The 26,791-nt window shown below is 39.0% G+C and overlaps 1 protein-coding gene across 1 annotated transcript in view; it reads left to right on the top strand.

Annotated features, from left to right (window-relative positions):
• The first annotated feature begins 10,580 nt into the window (after positions 1 to 10,580).
• Positions 10,581 to 26,791, top strand: part of slc35f3b (solute carrier family 35 member F3b) — a 77,418-nt gene continuing 61,207 nt past the window's right edge. The window contains exons 1-2 of the mRNA XM_084390845.1: positions 10,581 to 10,706; positions 12,257 to 12,471. Coding sequence (XP_084246971.1) covers positions 10,615 to 10,706; positions 12,257 to 12,471 — 307 coding nt within the window. The 5' untranslated portion in view covers positions 10,581 to 10,614. The remainder of the gene's footprint in view (positions 10,707 to 12,256; positions 12,472 to 26,791) is intronic.

The following is a 26,791-nucleotide window of genomic DNA, read 5'->3' as shown; positions in this document are numbered from 1 at the left end:
ACAATTCACAGGGAAGCCACAGTAAGCACAGGTGAAGACAAGAAGCCGAATGTAATCCTGGATTACAATAAGACCAAAGGTGGAGTGGACAGCCTTGACCAGGTATTTTACTACTTTTTTTTTTTTTTGCATTGTTTACTAATTTCAACTTGTGGTTTATTATAATTTGTAACAAATGTATGAATGGCTAAGTGAATAAATATAAATGTACTTTTGCCAGTAGAGTGTTCTTTTTCTGTGTGTATTACTCAAGATGGTTGCTGCTTACACCTGTAAGCGAAAATCCAACCGTTGGCCCATGGTTGTCTTTTCCAATATGCTGGATGTGTCTGCCCTGAATGCTTTCGTCCTGAAAGTCTTTCAGAAGGCGGCTTTTTTTGGAAGAGCTAGGGAAGGCTCTGGTGTCTCCACAAATTCAAAGACGGAAGAGCATTCCCCGTGCAGCGGCCTCACTGGGGACGATGAGTCAGACCAGACAACCCTCCTTAGAAAACGTGCCTGACTATATGAATGAGGTGTTCTGGGACTTCCTCAACCGATTCATCGTTGTCTACATAGACGACATCTTCATCTACTCCCGAAACCTGGCCGAACATCGCCTTTACGTAACACAGGTCCTTGAGAAACTCCGCCATCACCATCTCTACCTCAAGCTGGAAAAATGCGAGTTCCACACCACCTCCATCCACTTCCTAGGGTACGTCATAGACCAACCTGGTATCCAGATGGACCAGAGGAAGGTGGATACCATCCAAAACTGGCCTCAACCCACTACAATCAAGGAACTCCAACGCTTTCTCGGATTTGCCAACTTCTACAGACGATTCATCCACAACTACAGTCTTCTCAGTTCTCCATTAACCTCAGCTCTCAAAGGCCGGCCCAAGTCTCTGTCCTTGACCCCAGCAGCCTCAGAAGCCTGAGCCTTATCGCGTCTTTACCAACCTGCTCCTGATGACTGAGGTCCAGAAGGGCTCCTCTATGTTCCACTCACCTTTCGCCTGCCCAATCTGGACTCAGCTCACACCTCTCCGGGCTCTGGACACCCAGGTAGCCAACGTACCCTCTCACTCCTCCGTCAACGCTACTGGTGGCCAACTATGCCTCAGGATATCTCCCGGTACATCAAGGGTTGCTCAGTCAACACTCCTAGGAAACTCCCTGAAGGAAAGCTGGTACCTCTTCCCATTCCACATCGTCCATGGTCACATCTGGGTATTGACTTCATGACCGACCTACCAACTTCAAACAACCACACCTGTGTATTGGTAATAGTTGACCGCTTCTCTAAAGCCTGCAAGTTGATTCCCCTCAGAGGATTGCCCACTGCTTTCGAAGCGGCCGAAGCTATGTTTCAGAATGTGTTCCGTCATTTCGGTATTCCAGAAGACATCGGATCTGACCGGGGACCTCAATTCATCTCAAGAGTCTGGCAAGCATTCTTCAAACTCCTCAGAGTATCCGTAAGCCTCTCCTCCGGTTACCATCCCCAAACTAACGGCCAGACTGAGCGGAAGATCCAGGAAATCGGGAGATTCCGGAGGTCCTACTGCAACCAGAACCAGGACAGCTGGAGCCAGTTCCTCCCGTGGGCTAAGCATGGCCCAAAACTCACTCCGACAATCGACTGCCGGGCTCACCCCCTTCCAATGTATCCTAGGATACCAACCTCCTTTGTTTCCCTGGTCGGGTGAGGCCACGGAAGTTCCAGCTGTCAATCACTGGTTCTAGCAGAGCGAGAGGGTATGGGACTCAGCTCACGTGCATCTCCAACAGGCAGTGCGAAGACACAAGAGACAAGCAGACACCCGCTACCAACCAGGCCAGAAGGTATGGCTCTCGACGCAGGACATCCGTCTCCGCCTGTCTTGCCGTAAGCTGAGTCCCCGGTACATAGGTCCATTCACAGTGCAGAGGCAACTCAACGAGGTCACTTACTGGTTTAATCTTCCACCTCACTACAGAATCTCACCATCCTTCCACGTGAAACCTCACTCTGAACCTCTGTTTTCTCCTTCCACAGAATCTTGTGGCGAAGAAGTACCTCCTCCTCCCAACATCGCTGAAGAGGAACTGATCTACTGGGTCCAAGCTATCCTGGACTCGCGATGACGGGGTCCCAGACTGGAATACCTCATCGATTGGGAGGACTACAGTCCTGAGGAGCGCTCATGGGTGAGCCGTTATGATATCCTCAATCCTACACTCCTCACCCAATACCACACAGAACACCCAGATCGACCAGCTCCCAGGGCCCGAGGTAGACCCCGTCGTCGTCTTCCCACCCAGTCGTCAGGAGCCACCCGTGGAGGAGGGGGTACTGTCACGGAGTCACCAGATTTGCACACTCCGTCCACTCGTTCACTCTCCCCGGACTTCTGATTCACCGCACCTGCACTTCATCATCAATGCACACTATATAAAGACACTTCCCCTTCACTTCATTTTCTGGTCTCGTCCTTACCTGACGTACATACTCCTCTACTCAACTGAAGATCACTTACCTGAACTTCACCCTCGAATCTCCAATCGCCCGTCATCCGTCTTCTGTCTTCTGGTTCCAGTCATCAGTCTGCCGTGTCCTGTCCCGTCATCTGCAAACAGACATCTCTATTATCATCCAGCTATGTTCATCATCCTGTTCTGATTCTCCACTGCATACTCACCAGTCTCATCTGCTGTTCCACTCCGTGCCTCTGTTCAATAAACATCTATTTCACTATTTATCTGTCTGCCTTTCTCTGTACCGTGACACGTGCATCTAGTTTCCATACATTTTCTTCTGATCTAAACATAACCAAGGTCGTTTTCTTGTGATCTTATGTAAAAAAAAAATAATTAAAATTAAAATAAAATAAAAACTTAATTAGGTCACTCACAATTCCTATGTTCAGCTATTTGTCAAAATTTCTGTAAAAAAAAAAATCAACCATTCAGACGGCCTTGTCCCTCAAGTTGGCTACCCCAGCCTAAAATATACTATATCACTACAATATGATAATAAAATATCACTATACTGTCTGCCTACAACAATAAAGTTATAGCCTCCTACTCAAATGTCGACACTGGTTTGGAAGTGTTCTATCATAGAGCTATTTCAGCTTGAGTGAGTCTGTGATCAATGTAAAACTGAATGCATTCATCCATGCCGAGGCCATATGTATTGAACTAGAAATGCCTTTTGCTTCCTCCAGACCAAAGGAAAATAGTTTATCCACCTTATTTTTAATGTAAGAGCGGCCACTGCCATCTATAACTTGAAAAGCAAAGGATTTTATTTCACATTCAGTCCTCACACTGTGAAAATCCACAGTAGACTTCAAAGGTAATTTTCTCTTTCCAGTTGCCCTTTCGTCCTGATGCATTCTCACAAAAAAAATGCCCAAACTTGCACAAACATGCTTGTTTATTTTTTCACACACCTACTCCTAGATACACACACACAAAAACAACTTTCTTTTCTCAGAGCACAGCCCACTTCTCACCTCTCCACACACACATACAAATGACAGCACCTAATATTCACCAAAAGTACTGGCTGTGAAATTGGAAGATGTCAGCGCACGGAAAGCTTTTCGACACACAGAGCTCACGGCTTCCTACACTGCGGGCCCCCGATCCGCCCGGGCGCATATGCACGTGCATACCCAGACACTACGCCACTGGTGCATGCGTGAATTAGCTGAAGGCAATCGTTTCGCGTTCAGTATGAAAGCTCCGTTCTTCTGAAATTCACCTAGCTTTATCGTGTCAGGCTCAGTGTGAAAGAGCCTTTACTCAGATAGAGGTTCTGTTTCTTTATCGTCCTATCAATAATGAAGAGCATTAGTTACATAATTTTTTTTTATTTACTTGTGGGCTTTCCATTTTATTATGCATGTGCTCAATTCATAATACAATATGCACATTTTAAAATAGTCTAATCACTTATTAAAGGGGACCTATTATGCCCCTTTTTAAGAAAAAGTCTCTGATGTCCCCGGAGTGTTTATGTGAAGTTTTAGCTCAAAATACCCATGTCAAAAATTGGCACATTTTGGGGGTGAGCAAAAATGTGCCATTTTTTGTGTGTGTCCCTTTAAATGCAAATGAGCTGCTGCTCCAGGCCCCCTTTCAAGAAGAGGGCGGAGCTTCAAGAGCTCATGCTCCGGTGGCAACAACAAAACAGATCTCACACAATAAAATGTCAGAAACTGTCCTAGCGGTGTTCAGTTCGAACCGGAGTCGGACAAAGATGCATACAGAGCCAGAGAATGCTGCATGGAGATAGAACAGGTATATTTTAGTTTAATTACGGTTATAACTTATGTTCATCTTGCTTTCATCCACTATCAGTCCAAGCCTGTTGTAGCGGACCCCGTCCGAATGATGGCCAAACCTTTACTGATGAGTTTTATGAAGTTTATTTTACATCACACAAAACATGAAGCGTCCATTTTCACTCCAGAAAATCACTGTAAGAGCTGAATAAAACAGTACAAGAAGTGCACGTTAAAGTCTTATCCATAAACTCTCAACTCTCTCCCTTTCATTATCATCAACACACAGCGAATTACACAAAAACACTTGTTAACTCGTTACAACTAACAGTAAACAAATATATACAGATATTATGCCTTTTCGGGGGTGCTTAATAAACTGGTAAACTTTATATCCGTAAAACAACTCTGTTAAACTGTAATAAAGTGCACGCTGTCCCTTTCATTACTGGCGTGACAAGTATCGCTTCAGAGACTAACGTTATAAGCTAGATCACGAACAGTTACTGATCCATCCTCGAGTAACAACTTCAACCACGGTGTCCTCAGTGACTCGAGTCTGGGAGTCTATGGAGACTTTTAGGTTCGTTGGTACAACCAACAACAGAACATAAGGTTTTCTGGCACAGACATATCCCCAGCTGCTACAGAGAGTAAACCGAAATGGCGACTGCAGTCACTGTGGCTCACTCAGGGCGGGATCTATGCTAATAGGGCAGAGCATCACCAGTCATGGGCGGAGCTTCCCTACTCTTATGTAAGAGTAGGGAGGAATCTGAAACCACACGTTTGGAGAGATTGTTAATTATTTATAGGGATTATAAAAAAAGTATTGGGTGGATTTTTATAATTATAGGCATGTTGTTTACACACACTGTAGACATTCATCTGTATTCAACTCCTTATAAAAATGAATTTTGCATAATAGGTCCTCTTTAAAGGTTATTTAACCATTATTATTATTGTTTTATTTTATTTCAGCTTCAATTTAATTAACAAAAATGTTCAACTTGAAGATGGATATATCTGTGAGAGGATTCTCTTCTGTCACATACTGTAGGAGATTTAAAAAATATATTCTAATTTTTAACCTAAGCGTTGTACTGAGCTCATAAATAAGTCACAGCTCTCCGCTGAGTCCCATTTAACGTGTCTTTCTGTGTTTCTTGGTCTCCCTTTCTCTCTTCCTGAGTCCTGACAGCATATCATCTGCTGTGCTCAGGCTTGTGTCACTTGTGAATCTCACAGGAGGGGGGATCAGTGTTGCGGTGATACTTCTGGGCTCTGATACGTGATGGGGGAAGCACACTGCTTAAAACATGCAAGACACTGTTCATCTGAAATATTTTGTGAGGGAAATTTTGGTGCTTAGTTTGAGTTAGTCATTTAAATAAGATAGTTAGCATTCCTCTGTTGCTGTTTTGCTGGCCATGAATCGACCTGCCAAGTCTTCATCGGCTTCCCTCTTTAACTACTCTCTTCTCTCACCACCATTTAATTCTGCTCTTTCCATCTGTCACTGCTGCATGGGTTGCTATCTGTTTGCTGCCTGACTATGCTGAGTTTCAGAGTTCAGAGTTTCATTTTATTGTCATTCCTCTGAGTATTTACATACACACCTCATCAGGGTATAGTAGTGCATTAAGAGATACATAAAAAATATATATTAATTCAGAATAAGTTAAATCTGATTAAAAAACAACAACAACATTCCACTCGTACAGTTAGCCATGCTTAAATTAACATATAACAAAATATTTACACACTTTTTTACACAATTTACAGCAGCATAAGAATGTTCGTTTAATGTCCATAATAAAGTGCTTTAATAAGAAAACACCTTGACAGATGACTAGTTGTCAACATCTTATAACAGTGGTAAGAAGGTACAGTGGGATTGAATGTTAACGTATGTGTACATATGTACAGTATGTGGGATCGGGGGCCCTATCTGTATCTGCTGTCTGTCGATATCTACTTTGTATATTTCTTTTGCATATATATTCTATATTCTGAATCTACTTGCTTATGTCTGTCTATATGGCACACACACATGTTGGGTTTCCATGTTTTATGGGGACTTTCCATCGACATAATGATTTTTATACTGTACAAACTGTATATGCTATCCCCTAACTCTAACCCTACCCTAAACATAACCCTTACAGAAAACTTTCTGCATTTGTACATTATACTCCAAAAGTCTGAGACCACACTGAAAATGTTTATTTATTTTTATTTTTTATTTTTTTGCTTTGTGTCATTGGATCCTTGGAATAATCCGAGAGCAGAACATAGCACAAAAGTGCACATTTCTGCACTATTTCTTTTTGCATTGATCTTGTGAACTCCTTTGTATCTGCTCGTTGGAGCATCTCAAATCATAAAGCTAAAAAATGGACAGACCACAAAACATTCTGAACAATCAGATTTTTTGGTTACACTTTATTTCAAGGTGTCATTGTTAAGTAATTATATATTTAAGTACTGAGTAATCATAATTTCCAACATAGGTAGGATTAGGATTTGGTTGAGAGTTAGTTGCATGTAATTATGTATAATTTACTGATATTACTATGGTAAGTGTAACATGTAACAAGGACACTGTAAAATAAAGTGTTACCGATTTTTTAATTTAAACTTTTCAAACAAATTGTTATGCCACTTATATAATGCATAATATTTACATTTCAAAAGTCTTGCATAACCTCAGACTTTTGGACCCCATAGGCTATAGATATAAGTACTGTATATGTCTATATTGTCTATATACTTTCAGTTCATTGTACTGCTTTTTGTATCGAGTCCTCTGATTCTGCCTGTCCTGGTTTCCTTTAATCTTTCCATCCATGGAGAAGAGCCTATTGAGATGGTCACGATAAATTATAGCTGCTCTGGATTCTCTTTCTTTGGCACCGCAGGACACCTCGATTTACAGTGCAGTCCTTCATTCAGACGTTATCGAATTCAACAGTTTCAAATAAAACACATGAGCTCTGCATATAGTCATACATGATTTCAGACCTGACTTTGAAAGACAAAAGTCAGAAAATGAACTCTGAACGACTGCACCGAGACCTAATACTCTTCGAGCTGTAAACACATATTGAGAAGAAAGATTATGGCAGATTCTGTTTTTGAAGTGTGACCATATAGTTACTGACTGTGAACCTGTTACTGCATTCAGGTCATGTGTTCTGTAATAACTGATGGCATTTATCTGTGATATCTGCAGTGCATGCTATCATAAAAAACTAAACAGATAGGTGAGAATTTGCATAATTCTTCTTTCAGGGGTTACCTTGACAGCTTTCAGTGTTTGCCACCAGCATTGTAGCATAACTCCCTTTATTTCTAGTCAGAGTAGTTGTTTAGTTGTATATGTATGATGTGTATTTCCACGGCCTCAAAGCTGAACACGGATGCAGGGTTTTGGACTCAAGGGCCATTTGAGGAAAGCTGTTGACCTAAATACAACACAGAAATGTAAGATTCAATCAAGAAATGTAGGACGAAAACACAGCCACAAAAGTCGAGCATTTATTTATTTATTAAAACATGGGGTTATAAAGGGTCTGCTGTGAAAATGTAGCATGTCTTGATAAAATATGAATGATATAAGTTAGGGCTGGGCATTCGTGTCACAAGCTTGCGATTCGATTCGATTCAATTCCGATTAAATTAGAAATGTATTATTTTGGACATATACAGTACATGGCAAATTTTCTCTAGGAAAAAAAAATGTCTCAACAAGATGTTCTGTATCTGTTAACATACCTTTTAACCTACCCTCATTCATGTTTATTTCAAGCTGTAATTGGTATTTAAGCAGAGGAGATGTTCAGTTCATGAGTTCCGCTTCTCCACTGAGACACTACAGCAAACTGTCACGCCACATTAAACAGTGCCAAAATGGTATTTTATTTTTTGGAATTTCAAAATAAAATGGACATAATTTGAAATCTGAGACTTTGTTTCATATCAAAAGTAACAAAGCACAAAGCTTATTGTGATTTACTGGATGGGAGGCGAGCTACAATGTCCTGCTCGAAAACAGGATAGACTAATCGATTCTTGGGATTTAAGAATTGATATTGGTTAGTAAAAATGAAAATCGATTAAAATCAAGAAATCTATATTTTTTTACCCGGCCCTAATATAATCCCAGCTTAAACCAAAACATTTTTATTTCCCTTTCGAATGGGAACTCACAGTAAGTGTCTTGTTCCCCTTCTCAGGGAACCATGGTTACATGCGTAACCTGAGACGTTCCCTTTTGAATGGTTGTAAAGCATATGTGGCAAACACGTGAAACGTGAAGGTTCCAAAGCTCGGGCCGGGGATGAAATATTGTCCCCTGCGCCTGAGACAGAAGGTCCCTCCTGATCGGAATCGAGCAGCCAAGGAGCGATAATATTACCGAGAACCAAATTCTGGTTTGGTAAAACGGTAAGCTTCGCCCCCAAAGGCGAACCTCGGGAACTTCCTGTGTTGTGGCAGAATTTCTATATGAAAATATGCGCCCTTGAGATCGATTGTGACTAACCAATCTTTGTGTTGGATCTGAGACACAATCATCTTGATTGTTAGCATCTTGAACTTGTAAGTTCTGAGAGAACAGTTCAGACCGCAGAGATCTAAATCGGATGCAACCACCAACCCATTCGATACTTCATCTTGTTGGGGGTGATGTTAAATGTTCTGTGTTCTGGGAGATAACAAGAAGCAACTGAACATTCATCCCGCTGAATGAAACACTTTCCCCGCAGCGTAGGCTTTTTTTACTGACGATGAGCTCCCAGGGGAGAGATAGCCCGCGAGCGTCTCCTCAACCTGAGGCATCATCATAACCATGCACCCTTGCACGATAGTCAAATAAGACACGCAATGTATATGTTTTCCCCCATGAACGAGTTAATTTGTCATCCTAACAACATTCTAACCTGAGATGTTCTTCTTGGTAAATAGAATAGACAATAATATGTAGTCAGCAAGCATGCTTTAGACCAAAGTAGAAATAACTATACAATAGCTGTACTAAAAAAGTATGCACTCTTCAGTTTTGATTCTAACTGGTCTAGTCACCATGAAAACTGTTTGTGACATACAGTAGATTGGATGCCATACAGCCCTGTGGGTGGGTTTCTGTGGGAGAAAGCAAGAAAATCTCATCCTACCTTCTCAAAAAGTCTCAAACGTCATCATTCTGAACAGCTACAAGATGAGGTGCTACAGTAGACTCATTTGATAAGTGTTTACTACTCTGTTTGGGGTCTGAAAAACGGATCTTTTCCTTTCTAAAGATGCAAACTATCTATTTTTTTCAGTGAAATTATATTAGAGGGAGACCGTGGCAAACCAAGTTTTTTATCAAATTTGAATGGATCTTTTCTACTTTATTTTGTCTGTTATTACAATTTGATTTGATACAATAAGGAGGATACTGTGTTTTTCCGGCTGAAAAACAGACATGAGCAGGATAAATTGCAAGTTCTTAAGATGTCATCTATTTTTAGCCACAGAAGAGTTATTGTACGTTATAATAAGGACATATTTGGTTGTGTGTGTAAACTGCTCGGTGGAAAAATAAGAAGAAGAGTTAGGAAACCTTCACAGGGCAATGTAATATTATGAATTGGTATTTCTGCTGCTGATATTTTGTTTGGAGAGTTTCTTAAAAAACATTGTTCCTGGGGTAAAAAAAAACAACAAAAAAACCTGCATTTTGCAGTGCAATGCAAAAAGTAATTTGGGTAGCTAAACATCAATTATCTAAAATAAGAAAAACACCTACCCAGCAAACAAATTTTGGTTCCCAGAATCCTTTATAAATATTAACCCTCGTTTTACTACAAATAAAACCAAAAAGCCATGGTTATTGTAGTTAAACCTATAGCTATATTAACCATAGTTTAACCATGATATTTGTAGTAAAACTATGGTTATACAAATAGTAATCATTCTGGCAAAAAAAAAATATATAATAATAATAATAATAATAATGGATACACTTTTGCTATAATAAAACAATGGTTAATTTTCTTACAGGATGTTGTAGGTACATTATTTTATGGTTGTAAAAAAAACTAAAAAAACTAAAAAGAATGTTCCTAGAACGTTGGGGGTATATGGAGTATGGTATTATTGGTAAATGCCTGTAAATCTATCATAAAGTGATATATTGGAACACCGTGTGGATACACCGTCAGATGGCGCTGTGGTTCTGAAAACCGTTGAAGGTGTGACATGAAATCTGAAAATCTGTAAATGACACGGCTGGAGTGTGTAAGAGTAGTGGGCGGACTATTCCAGTCCGTGTGTCTCTGTGCGTGTGAGCAGTGGTCTACTGTCATTCATGGGGATCATGTATGGAGATGGTGACAGGCTCGGACCTCCCCGGAGGGACTGCATGTGTTACTTGGGACCCCCGACCACCCTGATACCCATGTAAGAATTTTACAAAGCACCTATGCATGAATAGAATATGTGTTGTGTTAAGATGAGATGCAGCTTTACTCAGCATCAGTAGCTGGTTTTCTATTCAGGGAGTGAGAAAAAATAAAGCCCAGTTAGAGTCCGCCTCAGTGACAATGATAAAAAAACTAACTACTGAGTTCATTACGCACAAGTCTATAAATGGCGATACGCGTCTCATGCGCATCTGGATATTCTTAATTATATATATTTTATAAGCATAGGGCAGACGTTATAGTTTATAGTTATTCATATGTCTTAAAAGTTCATGCCGTTTTATTTAGTCTATCTAGACATCAAATATAGCCTACTATGCTATTCACTGGAGACTGTAAATGTAACGCCAAACGCGTTTGAAAAAATAAATAAATTTAAGATAGATTGTTAACGCGGGGAATCAGAGGGACGTACCAGCAGTGTCGTTAATTGTTCCATATTATGAGAAAGGAGCGTCAGTGTATTTGGTGCGTAAAGCGGAATCGCGCACGCCTCCCGGTGGCCATGGACCGCAGCATAAAACATTAACTGTCATAAGCTGTCAAGTTCTGATATTTCGGCTATTTATTTTGTAAAACATTGTAATGCAAATTCAGTTAGTTCTTATCTGTTTTACGAATGTAACTGGCAGCCTCATCTGACCATAGTGATCAGCTGCATGATTCAGTGTAGCCTAGGTTGTATGCATGTAGGCATATGTGTATATTCATGAATTTATTCCTACTCAACATTTTATCTTAATTGTTTTAATTGTTCAACTACACGCAACATGTCGTTTCTATGATATACACAAAAATGTAAAATTTGTAATAAAGTGATTTTTTTTATAATACTGATACTGAAAATCTAAAATACTGAAAATCTATGCGCAGTATACCGTTGCTATAGTGCGATAAGGAACCGCAATTTCCACGCGTAGCGTATTAATGACGTGCAAAAGTTGCGCGCTCTGATTTTAGTTTTATTGATAGATTTACGTTATCACTGGTATTTTCAGTAGTATTATTTTTAATATACTATACTAAAAAATTATTTATTTATTTATTTCCCTCCAAACTTCCCTTTAACCCTACTAATTCGCACTCGATCTTTGAGTTTTGAGCGCTCTTCGACGCAAATTGAATTAGTGAGACATAATAAATGCATAGCCTATTTGTATATCTAAACTTTCCTCCAAATTAATAGTGGCCTACTGTACTAGAAGAGGTTACTCTGTACGGAGCAGCAGTCATGTCTGGTTATCATCTCTCACCCGCTCTGCCTCCTCCGCTCGTAACGCCAGTGAAGGGTGAAGATTCACGCATCCACCCTCTTTACGCACCGAACAGGCTCCGCGCTCGGAAGCCGTTTTACGCGAAGTGTTTGTGTTTGAGAAACACTCTATCATTTGTTTAAAGAGGTGAACTATTCGAATCCCAATGTAATGAAAAGGGTTGTCTGTGTGCCACGCTCCCACTGGCACACCTCACCCTCGGTGTCAAGCGCTCGAAGCCAACGCGATTCCAACTTTGTGTTCTTGTCTCCAGCGGAATGCGTAGATCGCCCGAGGTGAGTCCCAGAAGGCTGTCCGACATCAGCCCCCAACTTCGCCAGCTCAAGTACCTGGTGGTGGATGAATCGATTAAAGAGGACCTGAAGTCATCTCGATCAGTTGAGGACATCAACAGCGCGTCCATCGAGGAGAGGATCTTGAGAATCACGGGCTATTATGGCTACCAGCCGTGGAATGCCGTTTATAAGAGTAAGCAACTTATTTTTAAAAATGGATTTATTGTTGTGATGAACAGTTGTGAACCATAAATGTGTTGAGGTGCTCTCAGAGGAGCATTTTATTATTTTGAGGGTTCCCCCACCCCCCACCTCCCCACCCCAGCAGCTCATGCAGCAATAGACATGCAGCAATAATATAGAGCTACAAAATGAATGTCAATTATAGCATAGATCAAATGATTTGTTCTTGGCAGTATTTGACAATATTTGAGTTCAAACTGAGGTCTCTGACTTTTGTTTTGTAGACTTTTGAGTCTCAGTTTGATAAATTTTGAAATTTCTTCTGAAATGAGAGGCACATGTGAGATTTCTGGGGTCTTTTTCTCAAGAAAAACATCTAAGAAGCTGGAGACTTAAGCAGCATATTGATTTGCTCTCCATTTGATCTCATTGCTGTCTTGGAGATACGATTGTGAGATGGAGATTTCAAGGAGTAGACTTTTTCTTCCTTTTCTTTTGGGCAGACAGTGCAAGATGCAATCAGGCTGTGAATTTTGACGCTTTGATTATGAGTTCCATAATAATTTATGATTGATCGGCAGGAGGTGCAGTGAATGATTGCAAATATTGCATGGGGCATTTGAGTTATTTGATGATGCATAAATCCCTTTAATTAACCATAACTTTTAAAGGCATGGGCACTATCCTTGCAAAGGCGAGGTTTGTGTGTTTGGCTTTACAGATATATAGAGAAGAGCTTCTTGTCCCGATCCTTTTATCCCTTTTTGTGTGAATATTCCCTCTAGATAAAGGAACCGTATACTTGTTTTGGGACCCACTGTGCTTTTAGAAACAGGCACAGTAATGCCTGGAGAGGCGGTATTCTGACTCTTATAAAACATCATCCGAATGACCTTTCATTGGGACACACTAAGAAATGGTTTTGTTTGAAAACACATGATACATTGACAAACTATGTTTAACTTTTTTTCAGTAGGCCCATTTGTCAACACAGTGGCCCCAAAAAAAGTATTTGGACTCTTAAGCCAGACCGTTGTGTAAAAAATGATCGTGATTTTAACGGTCAAAGACTGTAAAAATGCTACAGTGAAAAACTGTTAATTGGTTAAGAGAGAGTTTCCTTACTATATACGGTAAACAACTGTGATAGGTCTAACGGTACATTTAATGTAATTTTACTGTAAAATACCGTTAAATTTACAGTTTTTGGAAGTAAAAAAGATAAATTCCCACAATTCCCTGCGTGACACTTCACATTTGATGTATTTTTGTTGAAATAACTATGTTTCTTCATAGTTTTCTTAGTTTTCTTACAAAACAGATATAAATACTTCAATAGGTCAGCAAATTAACATTATATCAGATAATTAAATACGGTTTATTACTGTAAATTTAAGTAAAGCCTGTAAAATCTAAAATGTTGGCACTGTATTTTTTACGGTAAATTTCTGGCAACCACAGCTGCCGGTATTTTACCGTAAATTTAACAGATTTTTTTTTACAGTGATAGAAATGGGGGGAAAAAGTTTACAGTAAGTCACTTTGTATAAAATTGCATAATGCATAATCAGTGTTTATCAAATAGCACCGTACTGCTGTTATTGTTGAATGTCAAATTTAGATGCCTAATTCAGAGTACTCATTTCCTTGTGTGATCCTCATTTGTTGTATTTACTGCAAAGGCAGCCATGAAATGGCTCCCTTGATTTAAGTAGAGTTGAACTCTGAAAAGGTAAGGCTTTAGTACATTGGAGCTTACTGCCATTTAGCTTAATAAAGAGGAGATGAGGGTCCCAAACGGAAACTTAGGAAAAGTCCAAAGCTTTACACTCAAGTGGAGAGTGGAGTAGTATATACTGTAGTATATACACTCTTAACATACAGTTTGGGGTTGGTGATGTTTTTAATGTTTTTGAAAGTTTTTTGTGCTCAACAAGGCTGCATTTATTTGATAAAAAAAAAAAAAATACAGTAACAATTGTAAAGTAAAATATTATGATATTTTAGAATAACTATAGGAATGCACCAATCATTAAAGGCAATTATTTCCACTTTTGGCCATCGGCCGATTGTTTAAAAACAGCCAATAATAAGAGCCGATTATATCAGACTGCAACTCATTCTGTGTGTGAAGAAAATGTATCTTTTGTCGAATTTAGGGCTGTCAAAGTTAACACTACGACAAAAACTTTCTTTGTCAGATAAATGCGGTTCTTTTGAACTTTCTATTCATCAAATAAAAAATTTTGGAAAAAAAATTACACAACTGTTTTCAACATTGATAATAATAATAAATGTTTCTTGAGCATCAAATCATCATATTAGAATGATTTTTGAAGGACCATGTGACACTTAAGACTGGAGTAATGATGCTGAAAATTCAGCTTTACCAACACAGAAATGAATTGCATTTTAAAATATATTTGAGTTATTTTAAGTTATTTTAAATTGTAAAAATATTTCACAATATTACTGTTTTTGCTGTATTTTGGATCAAATAAACGAAGCCTTGGTGACCAGAAGAGAAACAAAAAACATTAAAACTTTAAAAACATTAAAAAATCTTACCGTTCTAATAATTTTGGCCACCACTGTAGTTACCGAACTTACTAAGCAGAGTTTTCTTGCCTTAGTTGATTTGATGATGCTCTGAGGTTTCCATCCCTGTCAGCCTTACAAGACTGTAATAAATGCTTCTCAAACATACAAAACAGAGAAGTATGCCTGTTCCCTCTCAGCACTGTAGAGTTACACTGTATCTGCAGTCCTAAATCAGTTTCTGTAAACACTTTCTGGTTAGCTTGTTTTAATATTGCCTGCAGTGTGCGTGGTCTCATCTGAGTGAGCTGCTTTCTTTGCGTTGATTATTTTTAGGACTGAAGAATCAAACCATGTCAGAGTCCTTTATTTTTAACGTGGGTTTAAACTTTAAAAATGTTGGGGGAAATAAATGGATTCTTAATTAATTATTTTATTTTATTATTATTATTATTATTATTGCTTATGCTGCACCCTAGCAACGGCATAGCAATATGTTAAAGGGGTGGTTTACTGCCTTTTTTCTTTGCTTGATTGTGTTTATGGGCTGCAATATAACATGTCTTCGTGTTTCGTTTGTTAAAAAACGCCTTATTTTTCATAAATTTCACCTTTATTGTAAGCCGCTTCCTCCTCTGTCATTTGAACGACCGGTTGACTTCCTGAGTCTATGAAACCACTCCCTCAGAAAGAGGCAATGAGCTCAGATTGGTTAGTTCGGCCGGTGTGTTGTAATTGGCTAAACTGCGTCCGGAATCTTCACGCCCATTACCTTTACGGGCGACAGTTACATGTGCTCCTGGCCCGGTCAAATGTAATGGTGTCAATATTGCCTCATCAGTTTGAGCCAGAATCAGACCCAGAGAGCGGTGATGAAGAGAGTCAAGCAGAACCTCCGCAAACACGGCTCTTACTAAACGTTTCTGAATGGTAATTTTTTTTTAATTATTATTATTTTCTCAAAGAATTTCCACACGCTGATACTTGAAAATGCTACTGCTGTTTGTTAGCTTTTGAGATACGCTTTCCCCCTGATTAAACATTTAATATAACTGAATACAGGACTGAGTAATACCGTTTTTTAAACATATTGTTTTATTGATAGAATGAACAACCGTTTAACTATTCACAAAACTTACCGGTAGTTTACTCAGTTTGTCGTTTTCTTTAGGTGTACATGTGATAACAGCAGCTGAAGTTCGCTGTTGCGATAATTTTTTGAAGTTTGCACACGTTTCTTATACACACAAAATAACATCGAACTAACTAGCTACTATAACCAAACAGCTTTGGCATTGGTTTGCGTTCTTGATCAAATAAAAAAAATACGTCATAAAGTAGCTATACATGGAAAATACGTTTACAAAATTTGTACATATTACAAATTCGGGTCCAAAATGTTTATACGCATCTGTCATATACTAAAGCCAGCGCTGGCATTTTTTTACATCCTTGATAAAACTAAAACATTACGTCTTAAATTATACAGGCAAATACATTTAAAATGATTAAATCTTACTTGCAGGTTGTGGCCTCTGGTTTTAAAGCTGTAACTGCTTCATGTTGGAGTAATAGTTTCTTGTTGAATCCGACATTGAACTCGTGTAGATTCTGGAAGCTGTCTTCCGTAAAATGCGCAGCACAGAGAGCTAAACTACGATTGTAATTGTCAGGAACATAATCAAACTTAAATTTTAACCATTGTTGACGAACTACAGCGTCTGTAGGAAGCCTGAACACAGAAGACCTGACAGCTAGCTCTCTCCACTATAACTCCTCCTCTTCGACAGCAGAACATGTTCCGGAGGGAGGGTTGATGTAAATGTATGGGTTAGTTACGTATAAAACCCGGGAAGTATCTCGTTGTAGTCCCATTCGAGTCGTTTTTGTAGGCATTAAACTTACTGATTTTTAAATGACGATATCTCCGCTTACGTTGAACTTTCAGCGCAGCAACTTTGCAGATACTGTTCATGCACCAACAGCAACATTACACAGTATTTAAAATGAAAAAAGTGAAATAGCAATCAACCACCCCTTTAAGGAATATCTTATTGGCAGCTTTACTTTTACAGTCTTTTCTTCATATTTTCTCCACAAAATGTTCAAATCAAGTTATTTTAATCAATTTATAGTTGGTCGATTAGTTGGGGCTTGATAAAGTATTGAACTTTTAGTAACCAACTACCATAGCAACACCCTAGTATCCTCCCAGAATACCCTAGAAGTGCTCTAGAAGATGTTAGCAGTGGATTTGCAGATACTTGCAAAGCGGTAAGGGAGCACATTGTGAGCCTTTATACGCTATAACTACATTTCCATCCACCTATTTTTATGCGCATTTTGGGAAACTACTGGATGGAAACGTTTAAGTTAGATTTGCAACTTTGGACGGAAACATCTATGTTGTTTGTTCAAACTTTCGCCAGTTTTGCTTAAGTATATGTTTTGTGATTTTTATCTTATGCTGCATGTTACACATTGTGATTTGGGCTTTAATATTGGACTCTGGAGGTGACAGTATCTATTACAGTTTTTTGTCTTAGGTGATATCCTTGACCGACATCTGTCACATTTGCTAGTCTCACCCTTCAATCAAACATGATTTTATGGACAGAGAATAAAATTGGACATCAAATTGGCTTTGAGGGGAAGGTTTGTCAGAGGACAGCAGAGGCAGGCAAAGACAGATATTTGTTCCTTAATGGTCTTTATGTAGACTAGAGGGGCACATGTGGAAGCATCTGACAACAAATTAAATATACATTCTCAATTCCTATAATTCAGTTCCTGTCAGTGATTGGTGAAAATAACAACACACCAAGAAACTTCTTTTCAAGGCAACACAAGGCAGCTGACAAAGATCCAAAGAGGCCAAGCGGTCTGTGCCTGAACCGCCAGGGCATCAGTGAGCAGAAATAGAGAGTGTGTTTTAAAGCTGCTTTAAAAACAAGTGAATCCCATGAGAATTACTTTTGTACTTTACCTGAAGGGTTGTTTAACTCCAGCAGAGTCCATTCTGCCCTCTGTAATATCCTCTTTCACTGTAGTCAGCCCTTGGGTCTGGGTCACACAACTTAGAAGAAGTGGTTGACTTTGGTTGGCTTTTGTAGCACTTTTTATAAATACAGCACAAAATAGGGCCTGAAATTATCAACAACAACAAAAATATTGTGGTCGATGAAAGATGTGCTTAACCTTCAGAAAATGTTTAGGTTAAATTAAATATTATGCATTTTATAATATAAGCCTGGATGGTAACACACGGTATTTTACAGTGTCGTTGTTACATGTTACATGTTCTATTACAGTTCTATTACTATAAATTATGCATAATTGCATGCAATTAACCCTAAACCAAACCCTCATCCTAACCCTAACCCTAACCCTATAGTAAGTATAGTTACTCAGTACTTAAATATATAATAACAGTGCAACAAAGACACCCTCAAATAAAGTGTAACCACCTGGTCACACTATATATTAGGTGTCAAGTCAAGTCAAGTCAAGTCAAGTATATTTGTATAGCGCTTTTCACAATACAGATTGTATCAAAGCAGCTTCACAGTATTAAATTAAAATAATACAACATGGTTTGTTTCTAGTGGAATTTATTGATTGATAAAATCAAATTAAATATCCCCAAAATATACCCAACTGAGCAAGCCAAAGGCAACAGTGGCAAAGAACCGAAAAACTCCATCAAGTGACCTAATGGTGTCCTAAAACTCCATCAGGTGACCCAATGGAGAAAAAAAAACCTTGGGAGAACCCAGGCTCAGTCGGGGGCCAGTTCTCCTCTGGCATTTATGAACTAGAGGCCGGATTGTAGTTTGAACTGTAAGATTAAAAATATTATATGAATGCCTGGCTGAAGAGATGCGACTTTAATCTAGTTTTAAACTGGGAGAGCGAGTCTGAGCAACGAACAGTATCAGGAAGACTATTCCAGAGTTTTGGGGCTAAATGTGAAAATGCTCTCCCTCCTTTGGTGGTTCTGGATATCCTAGGTATGACCAAAAGCCTTGAATTTAGTGATCTTAAAGAGCACGATGGATTATAGGGCGATAGAAGATCCGTTAAATAGACTGGAGCTAAGCCGTTTAGGGCTTTATAAGTCAGTAGCAATACCTTGTAATTAATACGGAACTTTATAGGGTAACCAATGCAGTGATGATAAAATCGGTGTTATATGATCATATTTTCTTGATCTAGTAAGAACTCTAGCGGCGGCATTTTGGACTAACTGTAGCTTGTTTATTGAGGATGCAGGACAACCAGCTAATAAAGCATTACAGTAATCTAGTCTCGAGGTCATGAATGCATGAACTAACTTTTCTGCATCAGAAACTGATAGCATATTACGTAGCTTAGCAATGTTTCTAAGGTGGAAAAAGGCTGTTTTTGTAACATACGAAATATGATTTTCGAAAGACAGGTTGCAATCGAGTATAACACCCAGGTCTTTTACTGTAGAGGATAAAGTAACAGGACATCCTACGATGTTAAAGTTGTATTGTGAAAGGTTTTGTGGGCGGTTTTTTGAACCGATAAGTAATACCTCTGTTTTGTCTGGATTTAATAAAAGAAAATTACGCGTCATCCAATCTTTTATATCTTTAACACACTCTGTCAATTTGGATAAATTAGCGTTTTCATCTCGCCGTGATGAAATATATATTTGAGTGTCATCAGCATAACAATGGAAACTAATTCCATGTTTTCTTATAATATTTCCAAGTGGCATCATATATACTGAGAATAACAGAGGGCCTAACACAGATCCCTGTGGCACTCCATAGTTTACTGGAGTTATGATTTAAATAGACAAAATGGTAGCGGTCAGATAAGTATGATTTGAACCAGCTTAATGCTTGTCCTTGAACACCAGTATAATTTTGTAGTCGATCTAAGAGTATTGTGTGATCTATAGTATCGAACGCTGCACTAAGATCAAGTAAAACTAGTATTGAGATACAGCCTTGGTCAGAAGCTGAAAGTAAATCATTTGTGATTTTAACGAGCGCAGTTTCAGTGCTATGGTGCGTCCTGAATCCAGACTGAAACTTCTCATAGATATCATTTTCTTGCAAGAAAGAGCCCAGTTGAGCGGACACCACTTTTTCTAATATTTTAGACATAAATGGAAGATTTGAAATGGGTCTATAATTTGCTAGGTTATAATGATCTAATTGTGGTTTCTTAATGAGTGGTTTTATAACTGCCAGTTTAAATGTTCTTGGAACATGACCTAAAGATAAAGACGAGTTAATAATATTAAGGAGAGGCTCTTCCACTACAGGTAACACTTCTTTCAGTAGTTTAGTTGGTATAGGATCTAATAAACATGTTGTTGTTTTAGATGAAGTGATACGTTTATTTAACTCTTTTTGTTCTATAGTTGTAAAGCACTGTAATTGTTCTTGCGGGGTGATAATTGAGGCTGAATTATAAGGCGCAATTGAAGATTGAACGTTTACAATTGTGGTTCTGATGCTTTCTATTTTCTCAGTGAAGAACTTCATGAAATCATTACTACTGACCTGTAACGGGATATTTTGTTCAGGTGACGTCTGTTTATTTGTTAGTCTAGCCACGGTGTTAAATAAAAACCTTGGATTATTTTGGTTATTTTCTATTAGTTTGCGGAGGTGCTCAGCCCTGGCCGCTTTTAGGGCCTTTTTATAACGTGACATACTGTCTTTCCACGCGATTCTAAAGACCTCTAAATTAGTTTGTTTCCATTTACGCTCTAAAATACGTGTTTCTCTCTTTAGAACATGCGTAGTATTATTGTACCACGGTGCTTTACTTTTTTCTCTGACCTTTTTTAATTTAATGGGTGCAACAACATCCAATGTTCTAGAGAGAATGGTGCTCATAGTGCTAGTTAGTTCTTCTAGTAGTTCATCTGTTTGTTTGGGTTCACTGAGCAGCTGAGACAGACCAGTTAAGCAATTTGAGAAATGATCTATGGTGGATGGAAGGATTGTTCTGCCTAGTTGATAACGTGGCGCCGCATGACATATTACAGCAGTACGTAATATGCAAGTTACCATGTAATGGTCAGTGACATCATCACTTTGTGGAATGATATCTATATCGGTTGGATCGGTTCCATGTGATATAATTAAATCGAGTGTATGATTAAGACGATGAGTTGGTCCGGTGACGTTTTGCTTGACCCCAAATGAATTTAACAAATCTGTAAACGCAGCCCCTAACGCATCATTTGGATTATCTACATGTATGTTAAAATCTCCAACAATTAATGCTTTATCGACATTGACTAATAGGTCTGAGAGGAAATCTGCGAACTCTTTTAGGAAATCAGCGTAAGGCCCAGACGGTCTATATACGGTAGCCAAGGCTAGAGATAATAGGGATGTTTTTCTAACATCTAAGAGCGTAACATTTAGTACAAGTACTTCAAACGTAATAAACTTATAACCCGTTTTCTGAGTAACATTGAGAATATCTCTATAGATTGTTGCAACACCGCCGCCACGACCAATCAGACGGGGCTCATGCTTATAGGAGTATCCTGCTGGAGTGTCTTTAACTACTATGTACTTACATTAGAAAATAAGTTCAATGTACTTGTATTCTGTTAATATTGTATTGCAAAACACTTCTACTGCTATTGAGGTGGGATACCGGTAAGGTTAGGGACAGGTTTCGGTGGTATGGGGAGGTTTAGGGGTGGGGTAAGGGAAGGCTCAACAGTGTAATTATAGATGGAATTGCAGTTTTGCAAATTTACATTTTAAAAATCTGTTTTATGTGATTGTAAATTTCTAACAAGAAACATTAAATAAAAAGCAACATTTTATTTATAAAAAAACAAGCAAATGTTTTGGGTCCAAAGAAGATGAAAAGGATCAAAATAATAGTTGAGTTTATTAAATAAAAGTAAATCAGGTAATACATAGAAGAGTATAAACGAAAACAATGTGCACTCAAACACATTCAACATCAGACTAAGAAAGAACTGAAACAAAGGGCATATATACACAGGATAACAAAACTAAATACAAACAGGTGGGATCTAATTAATGAGTAACCAAGGACAAAAACTAGTGGTGGAAAACTGAGAACTAACTAGGCAAACACAACAAAAACTGAAACTGAACCAGGACGATAGCCCACAGCAGAGTTGACAGAGAGAGGAGCCATGGTGGTGACTTGGTTGACAACACCTGGGGGATGATTGACGGAGATGTAGCCGATGGAAGTGGAGCCCTGAGCGCAGACAGAGAGCAAATGGGACAGAGAGACACTGATGGTTCTGGAGACCAAGCCGGAGCCACAGCGACAACCGTCCGAGGTGGAGGCAGAGTGCCTGAGGCAAAGCTGGTGTGACTGAGGACCAATGCAGAGCCTGGTTGAGCCAAAGGGGTGGAGAGACGGAGCACAGTGGATGGCTCATAAGTCTGTGGTGCAGGCATGGTGGCGTCTGACCAAGGCGGTGTCTGAGGGATGGTATGTGGTGGTATGGTGGTATGTGGTGGCTAAAGACGATGGTATGTGGTGGAGCCGAGAGAGGGAGAAGCCAAGGTGGAGCTGACTGGTCAACGGACCCGGGTTGAGGGACAGGATCAGCGCCTGGAAGCGGAGCCGAGCCGAGCATTGCTTGGGCGATGCTGGAGACCGGGAGACCTCAGGCTTATCCACACAACAGAATGGTTTCTGAGAAGAAGTCTAGGGGCTGAAGGGAACCAGCGGAAGTGGGGCTGATGGACTGGCTGAATCCGGATGAGAAGGTGGAATGAGGAGACTGGGTGGGGTCAGTGATGACAAAACAGACTCTGTACAGGGTGTCGAAACAGTATTTATGCTGGGTGGGACCAGCGGCAATGGAGATGTAACAAATTTATTCTTTAGGCTAAACCCCTTGAGATGCATCATCTCGTCTTCAAGATACATAAGACTTTGAGCACGACTGGGTCAGCGGCAACAATTAAGGCACATAAGATACAGGGCTAGGCAGGTTGGGAAGCACTACCTCTGTTTCCCAGTCGATCAACCACTCCTCAGTGTCCAGCTCCACTAATACTCCCACTGGCACGGATGTTGCCGGCTCACACACCAGGTCTGACTCACTTTGGGGGTCAGGCTCCCAGGCTCTGGCTGGCTCATTCTTCGTCTTTGGCTCGTGCATCACGGCAGGCAAAAGCTCTCCATCTGCGGTGGGCTCTGGCTTATTCTCCATGTGCGGCGTGGGAGGTGGTTGACTGGGCACTGAGTTCGGCGAAATGTGGTCCACTGGAGGATCTTGGGCAGGCAGGGTTGGGATGAGTATAGCTGGTTCAGAGCAGGCTTCCTCCTCAACAATACATGAAGAATCAGCCACACACAGCACATACTCAATGTATTCAAATAATGAGTAGTTGTCGTTCCCCACCAGCCCGCTCCAAAAAGTGCATCTTTAAAAAGTTGACTTGTCCCAATGAACCTGATGGCACAGGAATTTGTCCACAGAATCCTCCAGTGGCAGTCCTCCTTGGCTTAAGGATCGAAGCCTCTGCGTAATCCATATTACTGTAGGTCTGGTGTTCTGTAACGTTCAGGGTCCAAAGATGAAGAGGACGAAAAGGATGAAAATAATAGTTGAGTTCATTAACTAAAAGTAAATCAGGTAATCCATAGAAGAGTATAAACAAAACAGTGTGAATTTCAACACATTCAACACCAGACAAAGAATGAAATGAAACAGAGGGCATATATACACAGGATAATGAACTAAATACAAACAGGTGGGATCTAATTAATGAGTAACCAAGGAGTCAAACTAGTGGTGGGAAACTAAGAACAAAGGAAAACTGACAAGGCAGACACAACAGGAACTGAACACAATTCAAATTAAACCAAACCTGTGCGTAACTTTGACAGTTTGGACCTGAATGTTTGCAGTTATTGGTAAACTCATATATTGCAGTTATTAAGAACCACAGTTTCTTTCCCGATTACAGCAACTTCCATTTTTATTATAGATATTTTGCGACAAATTCCCAGGAAGTTACGGTTTTGGAAAACTCTGCTTTATTCACTAATGTTTTATGCGACATTCCAATTTTGTGCATAAGTTAAATTTGAAACTTTGGATGGAAACATAGCTAGTGACAGTAAAGATAAAATATGGATTGTTTAATGTGTTTAAAACTAGCTAGTTTATTTATTAGTAGTAAATCTAACATATCTAATCATTCTCACAGGGGAAAAAAGACATAACATTTGTGCCTGTAATGCTTTAAAAGTGGTCAAATGTGAGCCATGTTGATGTATTCGTGCATGGAAAGTGACTCACATATAATTCACAGCATAAATTAAAAAAATCAATAAATTAAGAGAAAAATAAAAAAAATGGGAAGAGCAAGGAAGGTGCTGCTCCAGCCTGGATTATAAACAAATTGCATAAAAGCCTAGCAGAAACCAAATCGACCTGTCATGCACGAGCCTGCAATTACAAGTAAATTGCCTCTACAGGTAAAAGGAAAGTCTAGAGGTCTTCTTACAAATATAATATGCAAATCACATATGTTGCTCTGCTTCACCGTTTGTAAAAGTATTGCTGGGTAGGACAGTGTCAAAGTGATTAAGATTTTCTACCTGTGTTCTGCAGTGTCAGGGTTCTGTAAGAAGGTAAGAACTCTTTCATTAACCTCAATATGGAAGAGGAGGTCTATTTTTCTCTCCAATGGTGGGTTACATAAGATGAGCTTAATGAATTATTTGTGACATGCATCTGCCACTTTGCATCATCCTATGCTGCGTACAGGAGCCTTTGAACTTCTTAATGAAATTCTACCAATTGCTGCCTAATGAAACTCTCTTTCTTTACTTGATATATTTTGAGACTTACCTGTATATTAAATTATATCTACATTATATATGATGAATCTCCCATTTAATGTTAGTAAAACAAATGTGTACATACATCATTGAAAAGTGACTTAAATTAATTATTTTATTGTTCTCGCATATGAGACATACTTCAGAAACCTTGTTATAGATCACATTATGGAGTTCCAAACTAAAGTTTAAAGGAATAGTGCACTCAGAAATGAAAATTCTGTCATAATTTACTCACCATCATGTCATTACCAACCCGTTCGCATTAGATGCGTCTCTATAGCATCTATTATACGTTTGGGTAGGATTAGTGGTGTGGGGTACGTGGGTATTACACGCAATAAAGTGTGTATCATATGCCCGGGAAAACTGCATGTCATATGCATGTAAAAACTCATTTTAGCGTCTGAGACATTTTTTTTAAATACCATCTTTTGTATTACACAGAAGAAGACATACAGGTTTCTAACTACACGAGGGTGAGTAAATGATCACATAATTATATTTTTTTTAGGTGAACTTCCTTTTATGACCATATTCATATTCCAAACAAATCACAACTCTTCACAATTCTCCTGTGCCCAACAGTTCTGTTTCTTGATTGATTCCCTTCATTACAGACCACAACAAAAGCCTGTCAGCTCTTTTCCACTTTTTCCACTGTAGACTTCATTTACACAGACTTTATAGACACAGACTTTATTTACTTACTGTGCTGAATCCAGTTATTGTGCTGCAAATAACACAGTTTTTGATTGTTGTCATCAGTTCTCGGTTTGATGGAGTGGCATTAGCCTGAATTGGAGTGCTAATGTAATCGCAGTCTTACTCTTTTGCTGTGGTTCTCTTGAGCACGGCAGCATTACTCCAGGCTACGCCAGGGGAAACCGTCCTTGCAATTAGTGTTCTGTGAGTCACTTTAGATAAAAAGCATTCACGCAGTAATAACCAACTAACAAGCTGATGAAAGACTAAATGCAAAACTCCATTAAATGTGTGATTAGCATTAATGTAAACAAATAGACATGCTAACTGAAGCTACAGTAGATCGGCCTTTAATCAGTTTAGTGATTATATATACCCAGTGTCACTGAAATGAGAGGCCGTAATGTTTTATACGAGTTCATAACCTAAAATCAGTCTTTGTGTAGGAGGATCACCAGAGAGATGAATGACTAATAACATGAATCATTCTGAAGTGCGTTTTACATGAGTTCATAACCTAAAATCTGTTTATTCTGAAAATCTTGTTATCTTAAAATTATGTTAATTATTTCAGTACAATTATGTGCTTGGTTTGCAACTGACCTGAATGATAAACCCATTTATTTCAACACAACTTATTGTTACTCCTTGTGAATTGCATTATAAGGCTTATATCTCTCGGCTCATATGATGTAAAATAGTTCATGGCTAAAAATGAAACGGCAGAAAATTGCCTCAGATAAGATTTGAAGTCTTGTACGGTCATGAATTATGTACCGAGGTCTTGAGGGGATAGACTGGGAAAAGATTATCGCATGACTTCATGTCTGTTAGAATCTTGGGGCATGATCTGGCTGACTTTTTTATATTTGTTTTATGTATGTAAGAAATAGACAAACACATTGTAGCTGAAATATAAATGTAATGAAACATAAAGGCAGAAAGCAGAAAAACTGCTTTGAGAAATACAACAAGGAATAATAATAAATTGACAGTGTTGTGCTGTTATATTCAAGCATACAAGCCAGTTTTTAGATGTTCATGTAATATTTATAATTTCAGAGTTGTTGTTTTTTTTATTTAGCCATTTTAAAGCAAAGCTTGTTAAGGTGGAAATGATGGGCTGCTCAGATGCGTGTAAAAATGCGAGAGACTGCAGATAAAAGGCCTGCTTAAAATGATCATAAGAGATACAAGATCTAATATGACAACAGTGCTTATAAAGTGACATTAAC

This window comes from Rutilus rutilus (assembly GCF_951802725.1).
Source record: "Rutilus rutilus genome assembly, chromosome: 20".
Lineage (NCBI taxonomy): Eukaryota > Metazoa > Chordata > Actinopteri > Cypriniformes > Leuciscidae > Rutilus > Rutilus rutilus.
Note: the sequence above shows the minus strand (reverse complement) of the source record. Positions and strands in the feature narration are given on the sequence as shown.